This window comes from Rhipicephalus microplus, chromosome 9 (genome assembly GCF_043290135.1).
Source record: "Rhipicephalus microplus isolate Deutch F79 chromosome 9, USDA_Rmic, whole genome shotgun sequence".
Taxonomy (NCBI): Eukaryota; Metazoa; Arthropoda; class Arachnida; order Ixodida; family Ixodidae; genus Rhipicephalus; species Rhipicephalus microplus.
Window position 1 is genome coordinate 26,349,090 of NC_134708.1, and position 22,936 is coordinate 26,372,025.

The following is a 22,936-nucleotide window of genomic DNA, read 5'->3' on the forward strand; positions in this document are numbered from 1 at the left end:
GAGATCGCGAGGGCACAACCGGTCGGCACGGAATCCAGCAAGCGAGGCCACTCCATTGGGATATGATAGCGCCTCTCCTTAGTTTTTCCTTCCTCCATGGTCATGCGCGCCTTTTGACCTTGAGCATTTTTTTCTTCATTCGCGCCTATTTTTCTTTTTTTTTGCTAACTCACACGAACGCGCTTGAGTCGCTAGGACGTGCGGATATGTCACGGCCTTCCGTAGCAGCCCCAGCAACGACCGAGCGTACCATGCTCAGATCAGCCAATGGCGTAACACGTCGGCCTGCGACGCAGCGATCTTTCAGGACATAGCATCACTTGGCGAGAAAAGAGAAAGGACTTCCTAGCCGAATTTGAGAATTTATTTGTACTGTGCTCTCGTGTTCTCGGGAGCCTTCACTATCGGTCACCGGCGTCTTTTCACCATGCCCAAAAAGTGTTGCCGAGCCCCTTTAAGCTCAAAGGTTGCACACGTCATGTAATCTACATGTGAGGGTGGGTATACACGTGGTGCTCGCACATGGCGGGACACCTGCTGCACGCCAGCGGAGGGCGGAAGAGCGAACTGGTGACGCTCTTTTGCTCTCCGCTTGCGTGAGACAGGGGTACTGCCACGTATGCTGTGCACAGCACGTGTACAGGCCCTAAAGGTTGACGTCAACGGCGTGGCAGCGAGTGGGGCGAGAGACTCACTTGGACACCTTGATGTCCCGATGGAGCAGACCCCTGAGATGCATGTGCTCGATGGCGAGGATCAGCTGCGCCATGACAATGCGGCACTCATTGGTCGGCAGGTAGACCGCCTTTTCGCACACTCGCATCATGTCGGCGCCGCAAATGTATTCCATAACGGTGACGTAGGCGTCCTGGGAGGGGAAGGGGGGACTCATTTTTTAATACATATATGCTGGTGGCAAAATATTGCCCAGTGCCTCCAATTTTTTTTTCAATACCGACCAGATGCGCCTGATCCAGTCGACACCAACACCACCCCTAGCCCTTGCCTGCTCGCCCATCGCCTAGCTTTAGCGGGTGTTTTGTGCTGATGTGGGAGAGAGAGAAATGATCGTGTAGTGCGTCACGACGGAAATGATATGAAGCGATTTTTTTTTGTTCAGTTGTGTACAAGTCCGTGTGGTGGTGTCTTGCATTTGTCGTATTCACAGTGTTGGCGTTCAAACTGACTCTGTACAAGATACAGTGTTTAAAGATAGCGTGTCGCCATTCGTAGCACTATGCTGCCAAGCAATGGAGAAGCGTCACTGTGACGCTGCTCCATGCGCTGACGCTGTGAGGTGGCGGCGGCATTGCTTCCAGCCACAAAGAAGGACCGCGAAGGAACAAATCTGACAGACATATGATAGTGAAGAGGAAAACAAGTCTATCGCGTCGCCGTGAGAAAGCGCTCGGACGCACTTGTGACGCAAGCAGTCCCACCTAGAGTAACTGTATATGCTACTTTTAAATTAACTAGTTTCAGTTACAAGTTACTGAAAAAGTACCTACTTCACGGTAAGGCGTAACTAGTTACTGCCCAAGACCGTCTTCGAAGTATACTCACGCGACTAGCAAAACAGGCGTAGTACTTCACCAGGAACGGGTGCCCGATGACGGACGCACACACCTTGTCGATACAGGCCTGCTTGTGCCTCTGGAACTTATCGCATGGCACCAGCTTCATGGAGACGGTCAGGTTGGTCGGCTTGTAGACCGCCTTGTACACAGCGCCGAATCCGCCGGCCCCGAGCAATTTTTGGGAGAGGAAGTCCTTCATCTTTGGAATGTACGTGTAGAAGGGTGCCACCTCGGCCATGTTCAGAGTCGCCGTCTTGGCCACGACCGTGTCGCCGATGCCCATCCAATCAGTGGGCGGCACTTCGGACACCTTCTCCAGCGAGGTGGCCAGCTCGCCGACGATGATCATCAGCTTGCGAATGTTGTCGCCCGTTACCTTCCCGATTTCGGGACTCTTCTTGTAGGCCAGGTTATGCAACCCTGTCCATGCATCAGCGAAATGTACGTACACTTCAAAACGAAAAAAAAAGAAAATTCGGCGAGCTACGCAACCTATCTAGGGGTGCGAAGACTATAGAGAAATTATGAAGCTGGTTGCGCTTTCCAACGCATCCTCACTGTTCTTTCGCAACCCCTTGCTATACCACATTGCGCAAGGCTATGCCATGTTTTACTCCCTTCCCTCATCATTTTTCATCATCACCCTCATGTCACTCAACCTCGCTGCCCTTTTCCACTACGTTGCTGTACTACACTATAAAAGGATATGCAACGCTTCACTCAACCCTCTCCCCGCCTCTCTCTCTCATCATTCTTTCTGCCTTCTGCTCCGTTTACGACCGTTCGCTGTAGACCTCTTTCACGTTTGTGAACAGGAGCAGGTCAACACGCTGGTGCGCTTGTAGCGACGTCGTGGTGCGTAGCCTCCGCCCACCACCCTTTATGATCACGTGACAACTGGCACTGCAGCTGCAGCGCTCCCTCCGAGCAGCATAACGTGCGGAACCTACGCACCGCGACGTCGCTACAGGCGCTCCAGTATGTCGACGGCGCCTACCGCTGCCTACAAACATGGCATGGGCCTATACTACACTACGCATGGTTATTGTATGCTTTACCCTTGCGGTAGTGGTGCTTTCCCGATTCTTGTTTAGTGTACGATACACGTGGACTAATGAACAGCTTAGCACCGTCGCTTTAAAAGAAGAAAAGAAAGGAAAATAGGAATGTTTACGAATAACTTCGCCAACGTGTTTTTACATTGATGATGTCTCAGGGCAGCCTGTGTCGGTCGTGGTAGTAGTCGTCGGCGTGCGCGGAGAATCCTTGCCCTATCTGGTAAGTCAAGTAACCTCACTTTGCCCAATCAAGTATAAGCGCTCGCATTTCAACTCTAGCGGTGAATTTACGACACCTCGCGGCCTTGCTAGCCAGACACCGACACACGTACGCTGACTGCAGCTTCACTGTCCGACAGCGCGAATATGGCTGCATTGTTCTTTCGCCGGCCGTAAAATTGTACCACGTGGCTTGACTTTTAGACCACACGCTAGGATACCTCTTCTGACGCTGCCGTTCACTGCTGGCCAGGCTCCATAGGATACTTACGAGTGAAGGTAACCAACAGGAAAGACGGAGCGAAGGACACAAGCACAGCAAGATGAGCACCGGTCCTGTGGCTTTTTGTCCCGTATTTCATGCTAATTACCTTCGCCACCACTCGATCATAGAAAAGGATGTACCTATGAGGTTCTCGGCCACGTCTCGCACGTCCTGGTACGTGACGATCTGCTTGTTCAGTTTGTCGAGGATGTCCTGCGCGGCGAGCAGCACCTGCTCCTTGCAGAAGAACATGAGCGGCTCGCAGTCCAGCTCGAGATTGCTCTCGCGCCTGATGTAGAACTCCAGCAGCACCGTGGTCACCTTCGGGATGCGCGGGAACAGCGATGTGACCACCTTGGCCGCCGTGCGCTTCTTTTCGTTCATGGCGTCGGCTGCGGCAGAGAGTCAGTGGCAAAAACTTCTCAAGAGTAGTAAGGTGGGCGAGTCGCAGTCGATGTGTACATTGAAAAGCAACGCGAAAACGACGGACGATGAGCGGTCGTCCAGCGTCGTTGGGAACGCATACGAGGAAAACCAGAGCGAAAACAGTGGAGACATGTAGAAAAAAGTGCCGTCATATTTATGGAGTGAATGATGATGAGTGGGCGAAGTTCCGGAGGTAAACCCGGAAAACCATGAATACTCCGTACATTTTGCCCACCCGATTTTATTACAACGCCCCCCCCCCCACCCAGCGTACGTCGCCGCACTAAATCGAATGATTGCCTTCCACCAATGACACGCGCCATATGTGACATCATTCCTATTTTATAACATCTCGCATCTTTCATCATCAACTACAAGTACTGCCGTCTAGTTTATAACATCTTGCATCTTTTCATCATCGGCTACAAGTACCGCCATCTAGTGAACACTGCAAGAACAAAACGAGATGTGGCTACATACAGGGGACGCACAGCCCACGCCTTAATGAGCTTCGCCCCTGAAAGAACAACACAGGACGAGCGCTCCTGTACTGTCCTTAAGAATCCATGCCTGGAAAACCAGCAAAACTAGCTGAAGAACGGAGACAAGGAGAAAAAAATAACACTGGACGAGCTCGTCTAGTATCCTTAAGAATATACGCTTCCATAACTAGCGAAACCAACGGAGACACCGAAAGAAGACGCAGGATAAGAGCTCGTCATGCGTCTGATTCTTTGTGTGTTCGTTGCCGGCACACTGATTGCTCAAGTATGAATTCTGAAGAGGAGCTCATCGAGAGACCTTTCTTTCGCGTGGACGAATGTTTGCGATGACCAAGATTTAAAAACACGCTCCAATCGGCTTACAGCTTATATGAAGCTATGCCGTCGATGAAATCGTGTTGCGTCCGTTCTTCTCAGCACCGTTATTTCACTCAAACAACCCGGGCATTTATATGAATATCTCAGATGCATCAACAATAATTTTGCTTGTGTCTTGCAATGAAAACAGTGATTTGCTTGAATATTTCATAGAGGAAAAATATTTCCTCACGTGGGAGCCTTCCGGATTTTTCAGACGGTCGTCAGAAATGAAAATGTATTATTTTTGTCTTTTTTTTTCGGTATCACATTCGGCGCAACTACTAAGAAAGGACGTTTGTATAAGGTGTTAGAAACTCCGTGATATTGCGTCAATTTTCCCGCTAAATATACCACAGAACGTTGGCCAGAATGTTCTATGTTTGCAATTCTTTCTTTGAAATATTGCGCTATTTCCGTGACAAAAATGACGTTGTGACCAATGTCGCGCAGCACATTATCGAGCTTTCGATAGAATCCGCAATGACAATAATAGATGCTACGGCTCTTACTTCAGTACGTAAGATCGATACTGTCCATTATCTACTGGGCCAGAGCATCCGAGTTTTTGGTAAGAACGAAAAAAAATAATGCCTCGTCTCACAGAAGCAGGCTTTGCATTGTGCCGACAAATAGCTTCGAATCTTTAAGTTCATGCTCCCTAATTCAGACATTCAGACACCAACCTCCGTCCAGGTTTTCTTTCTATAAGAAGCAGTCTTGACTTAAGTGTAGGTATAGGCAGTTTTGTAGCATCTAGCCCAGGAATAGGTTCTGCTAGAACAACCATCAGTTTGCAAATGAAAGAAAGGGATATTGATCAAAGGCTGATTTCATCAATTGTACACAACCTGATAAAACCAACCGACACTGATGGAAAGAAAAAAAAATCAGAGGCATTACTTTAACATTTTAACTGTAGTAATGGTGTCAATAAAATCAAGAAGAGGAAATGGATATGGGCCGGGCATGTAGCACGTAGACAGGATAAGCACTGGTCATTAAGGGTAACTAACTGGATTCCTAGAGGAGGCAAGCGGGTTAGGGGAAGACATAAGGTGGGCGTTAGGTGGGCCGATGAGATTAAGAAGTTTGCGGGTATAAAATGGCAGCAGCAAGCACAGGACCGAGTTGGCTGGCGGAACATCGGGAGAGGCCTTTGTCGTGCAGTGGACGTAGTCAGGTTGATGATCATAATGACGATGATGATTACGATTATGATGATGATGATATCAATGAAAAACAAATAAAGAGGATCAAAGATCGTCCTACTACAAGTAGATACCGAATCTGCAACCTTAGCATAACGTGTCTGATGTTCTGTGATCGCAACCATAATCTGCAGGGCATCTTATGCTATATCCGAAGGCCGTAGGTTCTGCCCCGAGCTCAGGCAAGTCGATTTTTTCGGCTTTAAATTATTTTTCATTAGTGTCATAACTCCTATACTAAAACATGTTGTATACAAGATAGGATATGCAAAAATGATCACAAGAGAGAGAAGACACTCACCCCCCCCCCCCCCCGAAACAGTGACTAACAATTGAACATGGCGAGCAGCGGCGGAAAAGGTGGGCACAAATAACTTCTCTCCGCATATCCCGCCAAGAATCGATATTTGTCTATTAAGCACGTCTGGTGGGGTTACGCGAAAGATATAACTGTTTAGGCACCTGATTTTTTCTTTACGCAGGTTAATGGATTGTTGGCTCGGACATGCGCGATGAGAATGGCTTGTATGCCAGACCTCAACCATAAGACGCGTTTCTTCATGCAGCCAGCTCAGCTCCGATTATTGTATAGACTTCACTATACTGTCTATGGTATTTGGCATTTTACATCCCCAAGCCATGACATGATTACGAGACCCGCAGTGTTTGAGGGGTGCGGAAATTTCGGCCATCTGGCGTTCTTTCTCGGGCTCTGACATCGCACAGTACAACGGCCTCTACTATTCCACGTCCGAGATCGACATTTCGGTCAGCTGCCGGGAGCCTTAACAATGCTACACCACGACGGACTGATTTGCTATAGTTGACCCCCAGGAATAATGACCCCAATACATTAGGTTCATTTTGTTATGCTCACGGCGTGAGACTAATGATTGTCGACGTCCTAATCCAAGGCAGTTCGCACCCTCGGCGTAGAGCCACTCACCATCGGGCCCCGGAGCCGGCGCTGAAGGCGGGGACTTGGCGGCGGCGGCGGGGGCGGCAGCCATGATTCTGGCCCGGGTCGGTCGCGCCGCTTCTCAACAACGATGCTCGAGTGCGTCGGCCCTTTGCACCAGTGCCGCGGTGCAGCACCGGGGCCGGTCTTGAGACCGCGCAGTCCCCGATGGCTCGGCAAACGGACGGCGGGCCAGCCACGGGAATAGGAGCAGCTCGCGCCCCGATGGCTGCTGCGCTGCCTCATCTTCTTCGCGTTTCCCGCGATCCACAGTTCGATGACCACGATGGTTACGATGATGATTCGAAGGCAGACTTGTTGTGCGTACCAACAACAGCAGGGGTTTCAAACACCGGCCTTTTTGCGTGGCCCGCAGCGCACACATGAGAGTTTTCGTCCCGGCGAAGGCCTTTATAACGGCACCCGTTCATCCCTCCTAGCCGTTGTAGAACGTAACGAGTATAACATTTTGACCTCCAAGGTGGTGCCGGTGAGAAATTTCTTGTGTTCTTTGTTGAACAATAAAAGATAGTGCTCAATGTGCATGCCAATGGCTGCTAAGGGGGAATGAGAGACAGGAGCATTTAGCTTTTAGTTAACGCGCATGCTGCGATCCCCATTAGCAGCCATTGGCATGTACATTGAGCACCGTCTGACAAGAAAGGGTTGCTACGTTATACTCGCTGGGTGTAACCTCCTTGGTTTTAGAAAGGTTTAGCGAGCGTTGAGCCGCAGTGCCATGAATACAATGAACTAGTATATACCATGAACTCGAGGTGGTTAAAGGTGGGAAGTAGATACGAAGCGCAAGCCGTAAGAAAGTAAAAGCCGAATTCTCCTGTCTCTCACTTCCTATTAGCAGCCATTGGCATGCACATTGAGCACTATCTGACAAGAAAAGGTTGCTACATTATACTCGCTGGGCGTAACCTCCTTGGTTTTAGAAAGGTTTAGCGAGCGTTGGGCCGCAGTGCCATGAATACAATGAACTAGTATATACCATGAACTCGAGGTGGTTAAAGGTGAGAAGTAGACCCGAAGCGCAAGCCGTAAGAAAGTGTGCGTGTGCCACCTCTCGTTTAGTCCTTGGAATGTCCGCTGGATGGCGGTGCTTCTATATGGGGAATATGTGATGAAAAGATGCGAGATGGTAGTACTTGGAGTGTTGAATAGATGGACGAATGGACACACAGACGCATGGATGGACGCATGAACGGAGGCAGGGACGGATGCATGGACGAACGCAATAACGGACGCACGAACAGGCGCACGCACGGACGAGCGGATGGACGCATGGACGGTCACACAGACGGACGCATGGATGGACGGAAGCAAGAACGAATGGACGGACGAATGCTTCACCCCACTCTCTATCATTCACTCCGTGGATATGCTGCCAATTTTTCTCTTTATACGGCTTTGTGGTTGTTTGAAAGAAGGAATAAGAAATTCAAGTGCTCGTCGTTTTATTTGTTTGACACAAGTATAATGGGAACTAAAAGAACATAATGAAATGGAAATTATGGGGATTTTTTTTAGTTAGACCTATAACGTAAGTGCGAAGAATAGAGGACGAAATGATTACTCGATGCTGGCAAGGACCGCACCTTAAACCTTGGAATAAAGCCTTTGATGCTGTATACAGACTGACCTACCTGAGCAGCGGCCATCCCCCCCCCCCCTCCCTCCGTCCGCATTATGGGATATATATGTGCACTTAAACCTGGGAGTGTTAGTCAGCGCCGCTAGTAGCCATGGCGGTGAATGTGGAACTATGTTTCATACCTTTTCAAGTCACGTAAATTGCGATCTTATTGCGAGCTGACAGCCGACAACAATTCATCGCATACTATCTCAAAGCATCAGTTCTGCCAGAATGAGACGCTCGCCTTGCATGAAGGAAGGAAACAGGAATATGAGAGGCTTTTTTTTTTTTTTGCACGGTTTGTCACAATGTAAGAGGTGCTCTCATTACTTCTGCGCCCATCGCGTTTAATAAGGATTCGTCGGAGTACACATGCGTGACTTATCGTAAGCATTGTTTCTCGTTGGGCCCCCTGTGTGGTCAACATACGTTTAAACATGAACGTGAAACGAAAGTCCCGTACTTCGCAATCAATATCTATCGTTTAGTTATTATGGATAGTGGTATCGATACGTTTCGTGGATACTGAGACCAAAGCCACTTCAGAAATGACAAATATACGAGATATGGGAGAGGCGAGATATGGAATACGGAAGGGCGTAGTAGGCACTGAATTTTCTGTAGGCGTTCTCGCATAGTGTTCGAAACGGCTAATAGGGAGCTTTAGAATACGGCACCGCGAGCCCTTACGGTTCGGTCGCTGCCACTGCGCATGCGTCGTAACGCGAGTCGACGTTCGCGTTCGCGGACCGCACGCAAGAAATCCGATATTGCGTGTGGTGATGGCGGCCCGCATGTGGCCCGCAAGCGCTGGTTTCGAGGCTACGGTGTCGCTGCGATCGTGCGTTGCGGATCGCAGTATAGGGCAAACGCTATTCTAATACTCATATGGCGCCCGCTACGCCCGCAACGCACGCAACGCCCGCAACGCTTGCAAACAGTAATCTAAAACTCCCTAATGTTGCGTGCCCGGTACTTTCGTTTCCTTGAGGAACGGTTAAGCCATGCAACGAGAACTGAAGCCAGGCTATCATTTGAGAAGGCAATGCGCACTATGCGCCCAGTTACGCTATCACCTTCTGCTCTTAAAAGCGAATTGAGCCCGAGCGTCCTCCAAGTTTCATAGAACACGTCGCGGTGGTCTAACGATTATGATGTTGCACTGCTGTTACGAAATTCGCGGCGACATTGCCGTACACGGCAAAAGCGTTTCGATGGAGGTGAAAAAGCTAGAGGAACTTGTTTTTTTTTTTTAAGATTTAGGTACACGTTAAGAAACCCCAGCTGGTGAAAATTCGTTGCTCTTCAGACACTTGGCGCAGGCCAGCCCAGAGGTACCATAGCTGGCAAATACAGCGTCTTTGACGATCGTATCGTGGCTTTGAAACTTAAAACCTTAATGTTATTCGAAAGTTCTATCTCCTTTCATTTAATGCTCACGAGTCCGGTTCTCATACAACAACTCAAGGCTGTCCAGAAGGCCCACGATGCGGCGGTGAGGCTGGGCCTCCCCGTCCCAACGTGGGAGCGGCCAGCGATCCTACCCCTACATCATGGGGGTGGAATCCTTCAGCACCCCAATAAAAGTTTTTCATCCATCCATCTATCTATGTACGCACCAGTCACACAACTCGATCAGCTGTCAGCACTTGTGAAAATCTTGCAGTGCTTTGTTCGCAGTTCTATTCGATACGATTTATTTCTTTCAGTTTTTTTTCTGTGTTTTTCTCATTCATATCTATCCAGCCCCGCCGTGATGGTCTAGTGGCTAAGGTACTCGGCTGCTGATCCGCAGGTCGCGTGGTCAAATCCCGGTTGTGGTGGCTGCATATCCGATGGAGGCGGAAATGTTTAGGCCTGGTGCTCAGATTTGTGTCACGTTAAATAACCCCAGGTAGTCGAAATTTCCGGAGCCCTCCACTACGGCGTCTCATAATCATATGGTGGTTTTAGGACGTTAAACCCCACATATCAAATCTATCTATCTATCTATCTATCTATCTATCTATCTATCTATCTATCTATCTATCTATCTATCTATCTATCTATCTATCTATCTATCTATCTATCTATCTATCTATCTATCTATCTAATCTCTAACTTGGCAGAACGCGTTCAGCTGGTTGACGGACTGTCGCGTTGGTCACGCTCTACGTTTCGTGCTGTGCCCCCGGCCTCATAGATACCAATGGGAAACCCTTAGGTGCCTCGTTTAACGCGAAAGTTGGCCGTCGGCGGCATCACGTGGCGTCGGCGTCAACCCGACGGACGTGAAAGTTCATCTTCGCGAGATGGCATCGGCGCATGACGTCATGCCGATCATGGTGGCTATACAAAACAATACAAGGCACAGGAAGCTTTTGGAGGGGGCCGTGGAAGTCGAAACACGTTGACTGAGGAAAACAGGTGAGGATTGACATAGTGCGAAAATTCGGCAGATCCTACGTACCCTGGGAATTGATGTTTTGCGAAAGATACCGAGGGAAGGTGACTGTGGGCGCAATTTCAGATGCAAAGCAGCTTAGGGCCGAGCTCAATTTGGTTCGCGGCGTGACCATCCTTACCGGACATGCTCGTCCACTCTCCCTCTCTTTTTATCTTACGCTCCCTCTCTCTCGCCTCGCAACGCTCACGCAGGGAGCGTCTGCAAACCTATGCTCGATCCTCCCTCTCTCTAGGCATTTATCTCCCATTGCGCATGCGCGTATTCTCTTTCTCCTACGCTCTCTCGCCTCGCTACGCCGGCTTAGGTAACGTCTGCTAGTGAGCTTCTTGATTGAAAGAAACTCCCAAGCATTTCCCCGAAGGTGAACATGGTTAAGTGCGAATACACGGGGTGATGCTATGAGGGATATTTATTAATTCGCGCTATTATATTTATTAATCACACTATGGCGCCTTTATGGTGTAATGGTTCCTGGGAATCGCAATTTGATCACACGGGGGAGTTTACGTTAACTCACTGGCGAATGCCAACGGATTTTAACTTTACTCCCCCTCACGACCCGCTCTCGACGGGAGACTGGGAGAGAAGGCGGGCGCGCAGGAGAGAGGGGTGCGCGCGCAGCTGCAGCGAGCGAGGAGAGCGGAGGAGCGAGCGAAGGGGGAGGGGTATAAGGCGCGTTACTGACACCGATATCAGCGTCGCGTCCGTGGCTTATTCGGTAGAGCGTCGCGCTGCGGCCCGCCAAGTCCTCTTTCTTTTAAAGATGGAGAGAAGACTGCGGACGCCGCCGACGGCGGTGGATGGTTTGGGGTCGCTTATAAAGTGTATTCACACTTAAAAAAAAAACCGACTGATCGCGCGGCACAATCATTCGCTGGCCACCCCTTATGTATGTCGGCACTGGATCTTGACTTCCAAGGTAGTGCTGGTGTGAGAGATTTCTTCTTTGTGTTGTTGAACAATAAAAATTCGCAGCGTGAGCATTAACTAACAGCGGACTGCGGGTCTTTGTGTCCAACCGGAGTATTCTGTCTCTCAGTACCCATTAGCAGCGATCGCCACGTTGCAGTAAAAGACATTGGTCCATCACTGCGTGCTTTGTACCTCCCCAGGTTTCTTCCCAACGCAACGCCGCGATGAGTGCCAGCGTCAACGCGGCCACCAATGAAAGCGTTCGCACCCACTGCTTCGCATCGAAACAAGTTCTCTTTAGCGGGAGATGATGCAATTTTTTATCGATCAAATCGTGGTGAGATGACGTTAAAGTTATGTGCAATGGTTAAATCATAGGAGTTAGTATATAATTTTGTTTATATTATTACAGAAGCCGATATCGAATAGTGAATCACGGTTAACCTTGTAGCGATGTGATGCCATAATAGGTTTTTTTTTTCATAAGCAGTTTGAAGCAATGGCCTAGCTCCGTGGTAGAAAATAGTTTACTAGCACGCAGAATGTCTGGGTTCGATTCCGGGCCTCACCACGAATTTCCACCTCTCGGGTGTTTCGATATTTTCCTTACTGACAAGACTGCCGATGTCTGCTCCGATTGTGGTACAAGTTTTATTAAGCGGTCGCGTTAATTTTTTAGGAGCTTGTTACTTTTGCTCGCGGCTTGCCCTGTGTCAGCGATCGGCGCGTAAATCAGTGTTGCCAGTGTGTACGTTGCCGCGGTTGCGCTCAAGGTTGAATTCTGGTGATTTCAGCAATGCTAACTAGACGGAACGCCGCTACCACCAAAGGAGTCGCTTTGCGATGGCCCGCGCGTTCGCCTCCTTGAAGTGGACTTGAAAGAAAGAGAAGCGAAGAGAAAAGTGTGTCGTCGTAACTGTCGCTGTCTGAGGAGGGCACCCCAGAAACGCCACATGGGAGATGGGTAGTGTGGGAGAGAAAGGAATGCGAAGGAAAGCGGAAACGAGGACGCTGTAACTGGTGTTTGGTCTGGCCACGTGAGAACGCACGCTGCCTTCGAGCAGAGAGAAGAGAAACAAAATCACATCATATCTACAGAGTGAATGATGATGAGTGCAGCGAAGTGTCCATCCGTCCGTCCGCTCAGACGCACGGACGGATGGAAGCACTCACGGACTGATGGAAGCACGGACGGACTGACGGAAGCACGGACGGACTGACGCAAGCGTGGATGGACGCACGGTTGAACGGAAGCACGGACGGACAGACATACATATGGTCGGACAGAAGCACGGACGGATGGACGAATGAAAGCACGGAAGGGCGGACATACGGACGGACGGAAGCATGCACGGACAGACATGCAGAGGTACTGATGCACGGATGGACAGAACCACGGACGGATGGATGGAAGCATGAACGGATGGACGCATGGACAGTTGGACACACTAGATGAACGTACGCTTTTCCCCACTCATCGTTTACTCCGTGGATATGCTGTGAAAACCACTAATGCCATCTAGTTATATTATTCCCAAGGACATATACACACAATGCCATCTATTGAGCTAGTGAAACTAGAGGAGGCTAAATACATACATGCGGAGGAAGGAACGACCCACGGCCTAAGGAGCTTCGCTCCTAAAACACGGTCAGGCAGGCCAGCAAGGCGATGATCGTCACTTGGTAGGCACGGCAGGATGTGACAAGTTCCCTACGATGAGTGTTTCACACAGGTACCAATATCCTCCTAAGCTCCCTCACCTGGCTGCTCTCAACCACGTTGAAGAACGCCTGATTTGGCCAAAGCACCTGCAGTTCGCTAACAAATTCCTATTTAAAAAAAAGAACGTGGCACTTGTGTCCGAGTCGCCTTCATCGTTTTTCGACAGCTGCACAACTTTTTCACAACTCCTTCAGCTGCCAGCACATTCTATTCAGCCATCACAACTCCTTCAGCTGTGCCGGGTAAGCACTTCTGAAAATCTCACAGTGCTTCGTTTATTCAATTCATTTCCTTTATTTCGCTAGAACGTAAACGTACTCCGCTCTAAAATCGCCGACCCCCTTCAGCTGGGCCGTGACTTTTGGCTCGCTCACAGCTTCGCTGGCGCTTCTGGTGGTTCTTCGGGATTAGCGGCGGCGGGTTGAGCACCGGTGGCACCACCGGCCACTGGAGCGTTCTCGGTGTTAGCTTCCGCCACGATGGCTCCGACACGTTGGCATCAGTAATCACCGTCTCGTGCAGACGCGTGTACGAGGGCCACTTGAGCCTCAGCGGTGACGTGGGCGCAACGTTGATGCTCAGCTCGTTGGCGCCCTTGGCCAGAGCCGCCTTGATTCCAAACGCGTCCAGGCTGTTCGTTGGCGCGCCGTCAATCACGACGAGGACGTCGCCCGGGTACATCGCTTTGTTGGGCGTCACCAGCTGCACGTCCGTGGTCTGCACGCCGCCGAGAATGGGGAGAGACAAGAGAGAGTTGAGCATTTTGAAATCAAATCAATATTTGAAGTTTATAGAACAATAGAACTATAAAATGCGCGGCACTCATGGATTCAAATGGAACAATTTAATGCTAAGTAACCTGCACACTTTCCACAGCCATCAGTTCTGGTTATATTGGCCTAACCTCGACTCGAACGTGTAACTCACGACCAACGTTATTTTTAGATGTAAGATTCGTCGTGACCTGACGCAGTTATCTCTAGAAACAGTACGTACTAGACTTTATACCAGGAAAATCAGTGTCTGTTTCAAATCTGAGTACTGTACAGAGATATTTGAACTCATAGACTACTAAGTGGCTAGCGAAGGGTCTTGTACAAAAAAAAAAAGATCATGTTAACTAGCAGTCTTGGGCAGAAATTGTTTGCCTATGTGGCTATGGATTGGTACAAAGTGCAAAAGGTAATGGTAATTAGCAGCCTGGGGCTGATACTTCAAGCTCAAGATGCTAGAGATCGATTAAAAACAACAAAATAAGGTTATGAGAAATAGCAGTCTTGGGCAGAACATATTAACTCAAGTGGCTAGCGATTGATCGAATACAAAAATGTTACGATAACTAGCAGTCCTGGAAAGAAAATTTTAGCTGAAGTGGCTAGCGATAAATCCAATATAAAGAAGGTGTTATTAGCCTATAAGTGACGAGCGCTTGGTTCAATACGGACAAAGTCACATTTACGCCGCCAAAGCGAAGCAATGAATGCAATAGCAACAATTTGGAAAGTGAAGCTGAGAACGACAAGCAGATCGAAACGTGCAGCACGCTGCTCACGCCCTAATTACACATAAAAACAACACCCACAGGATGAGGGCGAACTAACAACGTTTACCGCTCGACACTTAACGTGCTATTCAAACAAAAAACGATGCACGAAACGTAATCACAGGTAGAGATAAGTGCAAACTAACAAGTGCCACAGTTGTTATACTTCGCTGTGTATGAGAAGCGCGCTCTTCTCGCAAACGGGGCCTGTGCAGTGAGCGAAGTGACCTTTGTGGGCCTGGCAACTAACGCAATCGTTCCGGTGAGAGCCGAAGGCGCACGATTCTCCCCAGGGAAGGATAAGCGTGCGCACAAGCATCTAACCTCCTCTTCCCCAATCCGCGGGGTAAATTACGCGTGGGAGATAAGCGCGCGTCGGCGCATCGCGACGAGCTGGGCGCCGAGCGTGGAGGTTTTTTGTTTCTTTCTTGAGTTTTCATGTACGTATACATATACGTATACATAGACGGTGAATGAAACCGATGCCTGCGGGAAAAACCAGCGGAGAATGTCAATATAAATGCTATCGCAATAAAATGTTATGGTAATGAACAGTCTTGGGCAGAAACTTTTGCGTTGCATATAGGCTAAGTCTCGCAACGCTGGGTCACAGCCGAGCTGGTGGATATGTTTCTGCTTCTCTTGTTAACCATCTGTACAAAATGCTTGGGTGTACTTGAGCGCGTGCCATTTTATGATTAGGATAATTTTCTGTCTACGAAACGTGGCAAATCTCGACCACAACCCCACTGTGAAAATAAAACAATAGCGAAAGTATCATAGATCTGTTATAGGTATTACACATATTCAAAAAAATTTGAAAAAACACCTAATTCATATTTACTACGAAAATGCTAAATTCACGTGAATAAGTTTGTAACAAGAAATAAATAAATAAGAAAATGCTTTATCGCCTCATACAATACTCGACGACGATGTATCTTGGCAGTGGTACGAAGGTTACGAAGCATTTCTGTTGTAATGTTTTCCTCTGAAAGCAGAATTAAGTGCACTAGAATTTGCGGTTAGAGTCATTGTGCAAAAAATAGGCGTTACAGTTACAAGTTCTATAACTATATAGCGACTATAGTTACGGTTACCAGTTAGTGAATAAAATAACTGCTTATGAGTAATGCGTTATTAGTAACTAGTTTCTGCACAAGGCTGCCTCCGACATATACGTACGCTGGTATCGAAGCAGGCGTAGTAGTTCGTCAGGAACGGGGGCCCGACGACGCACGAGCACATCTTGTCGATACAGACCTGCTTGTGCCTTTGGAACTTATGGCACGGCACGAGCTTCATGGAGACAGTCAGGTTGGTTGGCTTGTAGACCGCCTTGTACACAGCGCTGCGACAGAGGATCGTCTCAAAGTACTGGCGCATATTGGGGCACGCCCTCCTTGGTGTGCGTGCAGCCATGAAGCAGTGGTTATGGGATCAAGTGGGAGAGGTTAGTGAAGATCAAGACGGTTAGAAAGGAGACCTCCTTGTTATAGACTCAATAGAAGGAAGGAAGGAAGGAAGGAAGGAAGGAAGGAAGGAAGGAAGGAAGGAAGGAAGGAAGGAAGGAAGGAAGAAAGGAAGAAAGGAAGAAAGGAAGGAAGGAAGGAAGGAAGGAAGGAAGGAAGGAAGGAAGGAAGGAAGGAAGGAAGGAAGGAAGGAAGGAAGGGTCAATACAATCGACTAAGGAGAAACTATGGAAGAAAGTTCATGAAAAAAACAGAAGACTGCTTTCGACTTCCGCTTCGTCTCCTCTCAGGCCCAGGAAAATGCGAATGAAGTCGTGGGATTTTACGTAGGAAAACATTGGAGCGATCTCAAATCGTGTGACAAAGGGGAATGAGGGATCGCTGCACTGTGACATGCTTCTGAATTTAATTGTCATACCCCATGGGGCGATGATGAACTTTAGGCTAAATCATCCATGCATCGCACGGGAGCCGGTTAAGCTGTTTTTCTCGTGCTCATAATTATACATCGTACTTTCATCATCCAACGGGGTGCAACACGTCAGCATAGTCGAAGTAAGAAAACATAGGCGCTTACCAGTAGCGGGACGCCGAAGAGGTCATGGAAAATCTGGCACGGCAGAAGGTTGGTTGGTTGGTTCCTCAACACCTTGGCGCAACCCACCTAGGGGGATAGGCCATGAATGGACGGTGCCTTGTTTTTTAAATCAGTTCACTTCTTTAAAGAGAGGGTTGGAATAATTAGGTAATATAGGTAATAATAAAAAGGTGTTAAATTTCTAAACAAAAAAACCTTGAAAAGAAAACATAATAAACATACAAAAAAGAAAAAAATTATACATAAAACAACTGAAGTTACTTATTTTTAGCATTCCATTCCTTTAGATTCTCGTAAGAAATTTGTAACAGCGGTAAAAACGCTCCTGTGGCTGAATCCAAATGCGACTGCGCCAAAAGAAAGAATCACCGGAAGTGTAAAAATTAAGCCCAATTTTCGTAGTGGTTCTTCTAGTAGATTTTCCCTTTGAGTTTTGAATTTTCGGCATAACAAAAAGAAGTGCTCCAAAGATTCCCTTTCATTACAAGAAAGGCACAAAGGCGACTGTGCCAGACCGGACCTGTGAAGGTGAAAGTTCAATGAGGGGACTCGACAACGCAGCCTGGTAATCACTATTTCTTCCTTTATTGATGAACGCCACTTGTTCTTCCAAGGGAACTTTAGCTGTGGGAAGTCTGATACAAACAAAGGGTATTTTTTAAAGTTATTGGTCGTTGTGCGTTTTTCAAAGCGTGCTGCTGTGATATATTCCGAAGCAGGCAAAATAGGTAAAACAGGACAATCAAGGGAAGATACAGCTAGTGCATCTGCATGCTCATTCAGAGCTAAACCTCCATGGCCTGGTACCCAAACTAGTCGGACGAGTCGCACACGTGTAGGAATGAGCGAGTAGAACGTTTCTAAGGTACGCGAAAAAGTTGGTGAGCTTAAGGCAGTACAGACTGAGAGACAGTCTGTTAGAACAATCACCGCTGATAGATCTTGCGGCACTTTACGCAATGCAAGGACTATTGCCAGTAGTTCAGCTTGGTAAATAGGTGTAAAGTCGGGTAATCGAATTGAGAAAGCCCAATCTAGAAAGGATGATACGATTCCTACGCCAGCCTTCTCTTCATAAACCGAAGCGTCAGTCGCTATCACAATGGATGTTTCTAGATTGGCCAAATGATCTTCCAAAATGCCATTTATATACTGATATGCTAAATTTTTTGCATTCTCGGGATAGATATCGTCAAATTCTATCCTAATTGCATCTACAGTGTTGAGCACAAGTGTTTCCCAAAGGTTAACTCTTAAGGGCTCCAAAAGTTTCTGAGTAAATATTACTTGAGGACACCTTAATTTAGGCCATTGGTGGTTGAAGAATGAGGTCTGCTGGTTAATGAACACATACTGTGCCTTCCGCTGAGGTGATGCATAGATTTTAAGGAATGTACGTACTTTTAGCATATGAAATCTTTTGATAAGAGAAGGCAGGCGGGATTCTTCGTATAGGATATTGTTGGCAACATATTTGGGTAGCCCTAGGCACAAACGTAAAGATTCGCGTTCTAGCAGAATCAGTGGTCGAACTTTGTAGGCCGGAGCGCCAGAAAACAAAACACAGCCGAATTCTAATATCGGTCGAACGTACATGCAATATATCATAACGAGCACGTCTCTACGCAAACCGGCACGATAATTACTGAGCCTGCGCAGCATCCCTACGGCACGTGCTCCTTTAGCAGCCATGTTTGGGATCGAACACCGTCGTCGTCGTCTTCTTCTTCTCTTCATGTCATGGCTTAGACAAAATGCAATGAATTGGCTGAGTAATAGGTGAATTTTTTCAGTATTTTCTCTTGTTTCTTTATTTGTAAAAGCCGTAATAATGGATGCGCCACTGTGCGTTCTTTTGCAGTATTTTGTCATTTTTTCCTTGTCGTAACTTTTATTTCCCTGAAACTTTCAATATGTTTTCATGATCTCTGTATTTGCTTGTCAATATTTTTCTTGTGCATTATCGCGTGTTTTTCTGGGTTTCATCGCCTCCTGTGTTTTCACAGTGTCAAGATTGTTGAGCACTGTTATTAATTAAACTTCACAGATTTGTTTTTATTCGGGTTCAGAGATTGTTCAACATTTTCGTTTGTACAATCCACTGCTGCCTATAACTTGTAATATAAGCTGGCTGTAAGAAAGAAATAAAATAAAATAAATAATTGATGTACGCATTACCAAAAGCGAAGAATTGCGGTGATGATTATGTGCCCCTGGAATCTCGGCATGCACGTGGCACAAGGTTGATCCGCGTGTTGCGTTGGACGGAAAGCAGCGCAGAACAGAGTGAGTGACATCAATATGTGGCGTCACACGAAGCACGGATCAAGAGATCAATAGCGACTAGTTGAGCAAGGGACGAACGTTATTCAGTCAAAATCAATATTTGCAATAATCGCACAAAATACATTCTTTCAAGGATAATTATTGTATACCTTGTTAGAATTACCTGTAACGTGTGAAGAAAATGCGGGTTTTCTTTCTTGACATTTTTTTAATGGGAATTGTTTTAGCACCTATCGAGGAAAAGAGCCAAAAGATGGTGTTCGTGCAGTCGTGTGACACATCAAGCAGTTGCAGAGGTGTTACGTCTCCAAACCACGCTATAGTTATGAGAAACGCCTTAGTGTGGGGTTTGAGAGCTTTTGGCCATCGGGGGGTTGTTTAACGTACATCAAATCTAAGCATGCGGGACTCCTCTATTTTTCCTCCATAGAAATGCGGCTGTCACAGCTGGGATTTGGATACGCCATGGTCGAATCGGCAGCGTTGCATTCGGTGAGTTAGCCTCTGCCGAGGGGCCCTGGGAGGGAACAAAGGCAGCCACCTCAATTCGCAGAGACAAGGAAAAGCGCAAGGACGCCCGCCTGTTTCGCTTACACCAGGAGGTGCGTGGTTCCAATTGGTCCAAACACCGTTGTCATTGGTCAAGCAGTGCGAACAACGCCGAATATCGGCGGCAGGAGAATTCCGTTTGTTGTGGACGGCACGGCGGATTTACTGTATACTAGCGAACACTTTTTCTTGGCAATACAGTGAAGGCTACAGAGCCAAATCGCGTGTGTCCGGCGGCTAATGAATGTATCACTACATCTGTGACTGTGACCTTATTTTAAACGGGACGTTGTTAAAAGAGTACCTTCATTTTTTTTTCTCATGAAGCTCTTTTACACACTGCGCAACTCATAGTTTGTGGCATGTGTTCAAGACACATGATCGACTCGGGCGACGCCATGTTGCTGACTAGCGGTTCATCACTTCCTCACAAAAAGCCTGTGCGCAGCCGCGGCCATGCGGACTTTTTCTAATACTTTCACGGCTTAATACAACACTTTGGACATTTTAAAACATCAGTCTTAACTATACTTTTACTTTATGCGTTTAGAGTTTGCGATATGGTTCTGCATAGCTAACATAGTTGAGGCACTATTAACTGCGCTGTAACAGCCGTGATTGGACAAGAAAACTCTACTTTTGGCTGCACTGCCAGCACCTTGTGAAACAGAGTATACACATCTGGTGTGACGTCACTATAACTTTCGTTGCCCTTCCTATAGAGCTACGTCAGTGCTTGACGCGCTTGCGATGGGCCTCGATCGGGAGAATGAGCATCTTGTTACACATTGCAAGTTAATTAAAATGTATTCTAAACGTTTGCAGTGTCCGACCATTCGTGGGAAGTGTGATTGCATACAGAGAAAAATTCACAAGAAACTCGGTATTGCCTCGAAATTTGATGACACCACCACTTTAACGTGCACCTAGTTATAGGTACAGAGCCTCAAGCATTTTCCTTTCCATGGGAATATGTGACCGCCGTGGTCGGGATTCGATCCCACAACCTGGAGTCAATATGAGGCAGGAGACGTTCCAAGCATGCGCAGTGGAGGTGTGGACGGTGCCGGCACGAAAGCATGACATCATGTGACTGAGAAATGGTCCGCATATAAATGCCGCTTATACCAATCGATCTCCAAGTCGTAGACGTGGCATTTGTCAAATTTGGGGCGGTGGTCGTTTACCACCGTGTGCTGATCGGTTTTTTTTTGTTCTCCTATTTAACTGGAACTTGCGGACGTCTTGTTTATGTTGCCATGTTCTCTCAGGTAAGTTCCTTGCTCCCCCCCCCCCCCCCCCACAGATTGAAACGTAACAATAACAACAAGGTATGAAGTGAATCGGGCCGTGCGCATTATTTTCGGAAAGCCTGTCTTCTGGCCACAAACTGGCCAGATGCCTACAACCCATCTGCTACAACCCGCTTTGAGTAAAAACATGTCCCTACAGATTCTTTTCGTGGTCTCGGCGGCTTTTCTCAAGCTTTGTTGGCCATGGCCTAACTTTCACCACAGGAAGTCGGCGTGTCTAATTGCCTAGTCAAACGCGGCAACTTAAGTGCACTTTCAGCGAGTGTACTTACGCTCACGAAGTGTTATTTTGGTGGTTCGCTGCTACACGTCGAAAGCGAAATGTACTTTGAAAATGATGGCAGTGGTAATTGACAGATTTGTAGCCCAACGTCTGATTGTTATTTTGGCGCCTGCGTCTCATCGTCGGACCACGTTTTCTTCGTGGAAGTAGCACCGGTGGCACACGCCGTTACAAATGACTAGACGATGACTCACCTAAACAAGTGTGCCTTGAAGTAAACAACGCGACGGACGCAGCTATTGCTGTGCACGTGCTGCCGCATCCCCCTAGCGTACGTGGCCGTAAACTGCCCGACGGTGAGATTAGCGTAGTTCTTTGTTGTATCATGGCTTGATTCATGCATAGCGGTATTCATCGTAACAAAAACATTGGTTTAAATATAGTATGAGTGCCGCTTTAGGCAGCAGCGTATTTCTGTACAAGCCACTGGCACCGAGGCTACACACTTCGTCGCAGCCGTCGCAGCGAAGTGAGGTTGGCGGACACACTGGCCGGCAAGGGTACTTTGCAACGAGTGACACTAAACTTTCTCACGTGACAGCCTGCAAACGACTCTCGCGGTGAAGTGTACTCGCTCCAAGTGCACTTAAGTTCCCACGTGTGACAGAAGTATTAGAAAATTTCTACCCGTGATTTCCACAAACAAAACTGATTATGTATGTATGTATGTATGTATGTATGTATGTATGTATGTATGTATGTATGTATGTATGTATGTATGTATGTATGTATGTATGTATGTATGTATGTATGTATGTATGTATGTATGTATGTATGTATGTATGTATGTATGTATGTATGTATGTATGTATGTATGTATGTATGTATGTATGTATGTATGTATGTATGTATGTGTATGTATGTATGTATGTATGTCAGAGTAGGCATTTTTTAGAGAAAGAATGAACAACCGCTTACCTAGTGAACGCAGTTTCTTGTTGAATGCGTCATTTCCTATAGCATAACACTGACGACTTACTCATTTATTAAATGATAACTGTTCTTTGCTGTTATTCAATATGGATGCTTTCATACTCCAATAATAGCTCTGTTTCGATCACTGAATTAGAAGTTCGTTACTGAATTACAGTTTGGATTTATATTTTAAAAGCTACAGAAGTCATACAAGTTTATTAGAAGGGTCGGTATTTATTATATTATGTTTGTATAGATTCATGCATGAAGAATAGTAGGGGCATATACTTATACAGTGGTATTATCACAGTTTTCGTCTAGCAGTTATCGAGAGTGGAGACGTAATAATGTTTCGAAGCTTAATGACACCTTTCGTAATCGACTTTATTGTTCTGCAAGAATGAATTTACGGTGTAAGACAATTTCATTATGTACAACTAATACTGACAATCTGTTTTATACCAAATTTAGAGTGCGGAAGGACCCCACGGAAATGAAAACACACAAGACCGTCTGCTCATCTGTGCGTCTTTCTTTTTTTCTTCCTTTCTATTTTTTTCTTTATTACTGGAATATTCTGCGCAGATGACCCGTTTAATAATGTTCGCGGTCAGGTCATTTTCTGCATAACAATAAAGACTAAGCTTAAGGCATAAAGTAAAACAAGGAATATA

General features: G+C 47.1%; 2 protein-coding genes across 2 annotated transcripts in view; one reads left to right on the forward strand and one right to left on the reverse strand.

Annotated features, from left to right (window-relative positions):
* LOC119164944 (uncharacterized) overlaps positions 1-6,775 on the reverse strand; it is a 31,278-nt gene extending 24,503 nt beyond the window's left edge. The window contains exons 1-4 of the mRNA XM_037417141.2: positions 6,563-6,775; positions 3,260-3,511; positions 1,564-1,997; positions 696-868 (exon numbers count right to left, since the gene is read on the reverse strand). Coding sequence (XP_037273038.2) covers positions 696-868; positions 1,564-1,997; positions 3,260-3,511; positions 6,563-6,626 — 923 coding nt within the window. The 5' untranslated portion in view covers positions 6,627-6,775. The remainder of the gene's footprint in view (positions 1-695; positions 869-1,563; positions 1,998-3,259; positions 3,512-6,562) is intronic.
* Positions 1-22,936, forward strand: part of LOC119164945 (hemicentin-2) — a 144,294-nt gene that overhangs the window by 24,127 nt on the left and 97,231 nt on the right. The gene's annotated exons all lie outside the window — the stretch shown is intronic.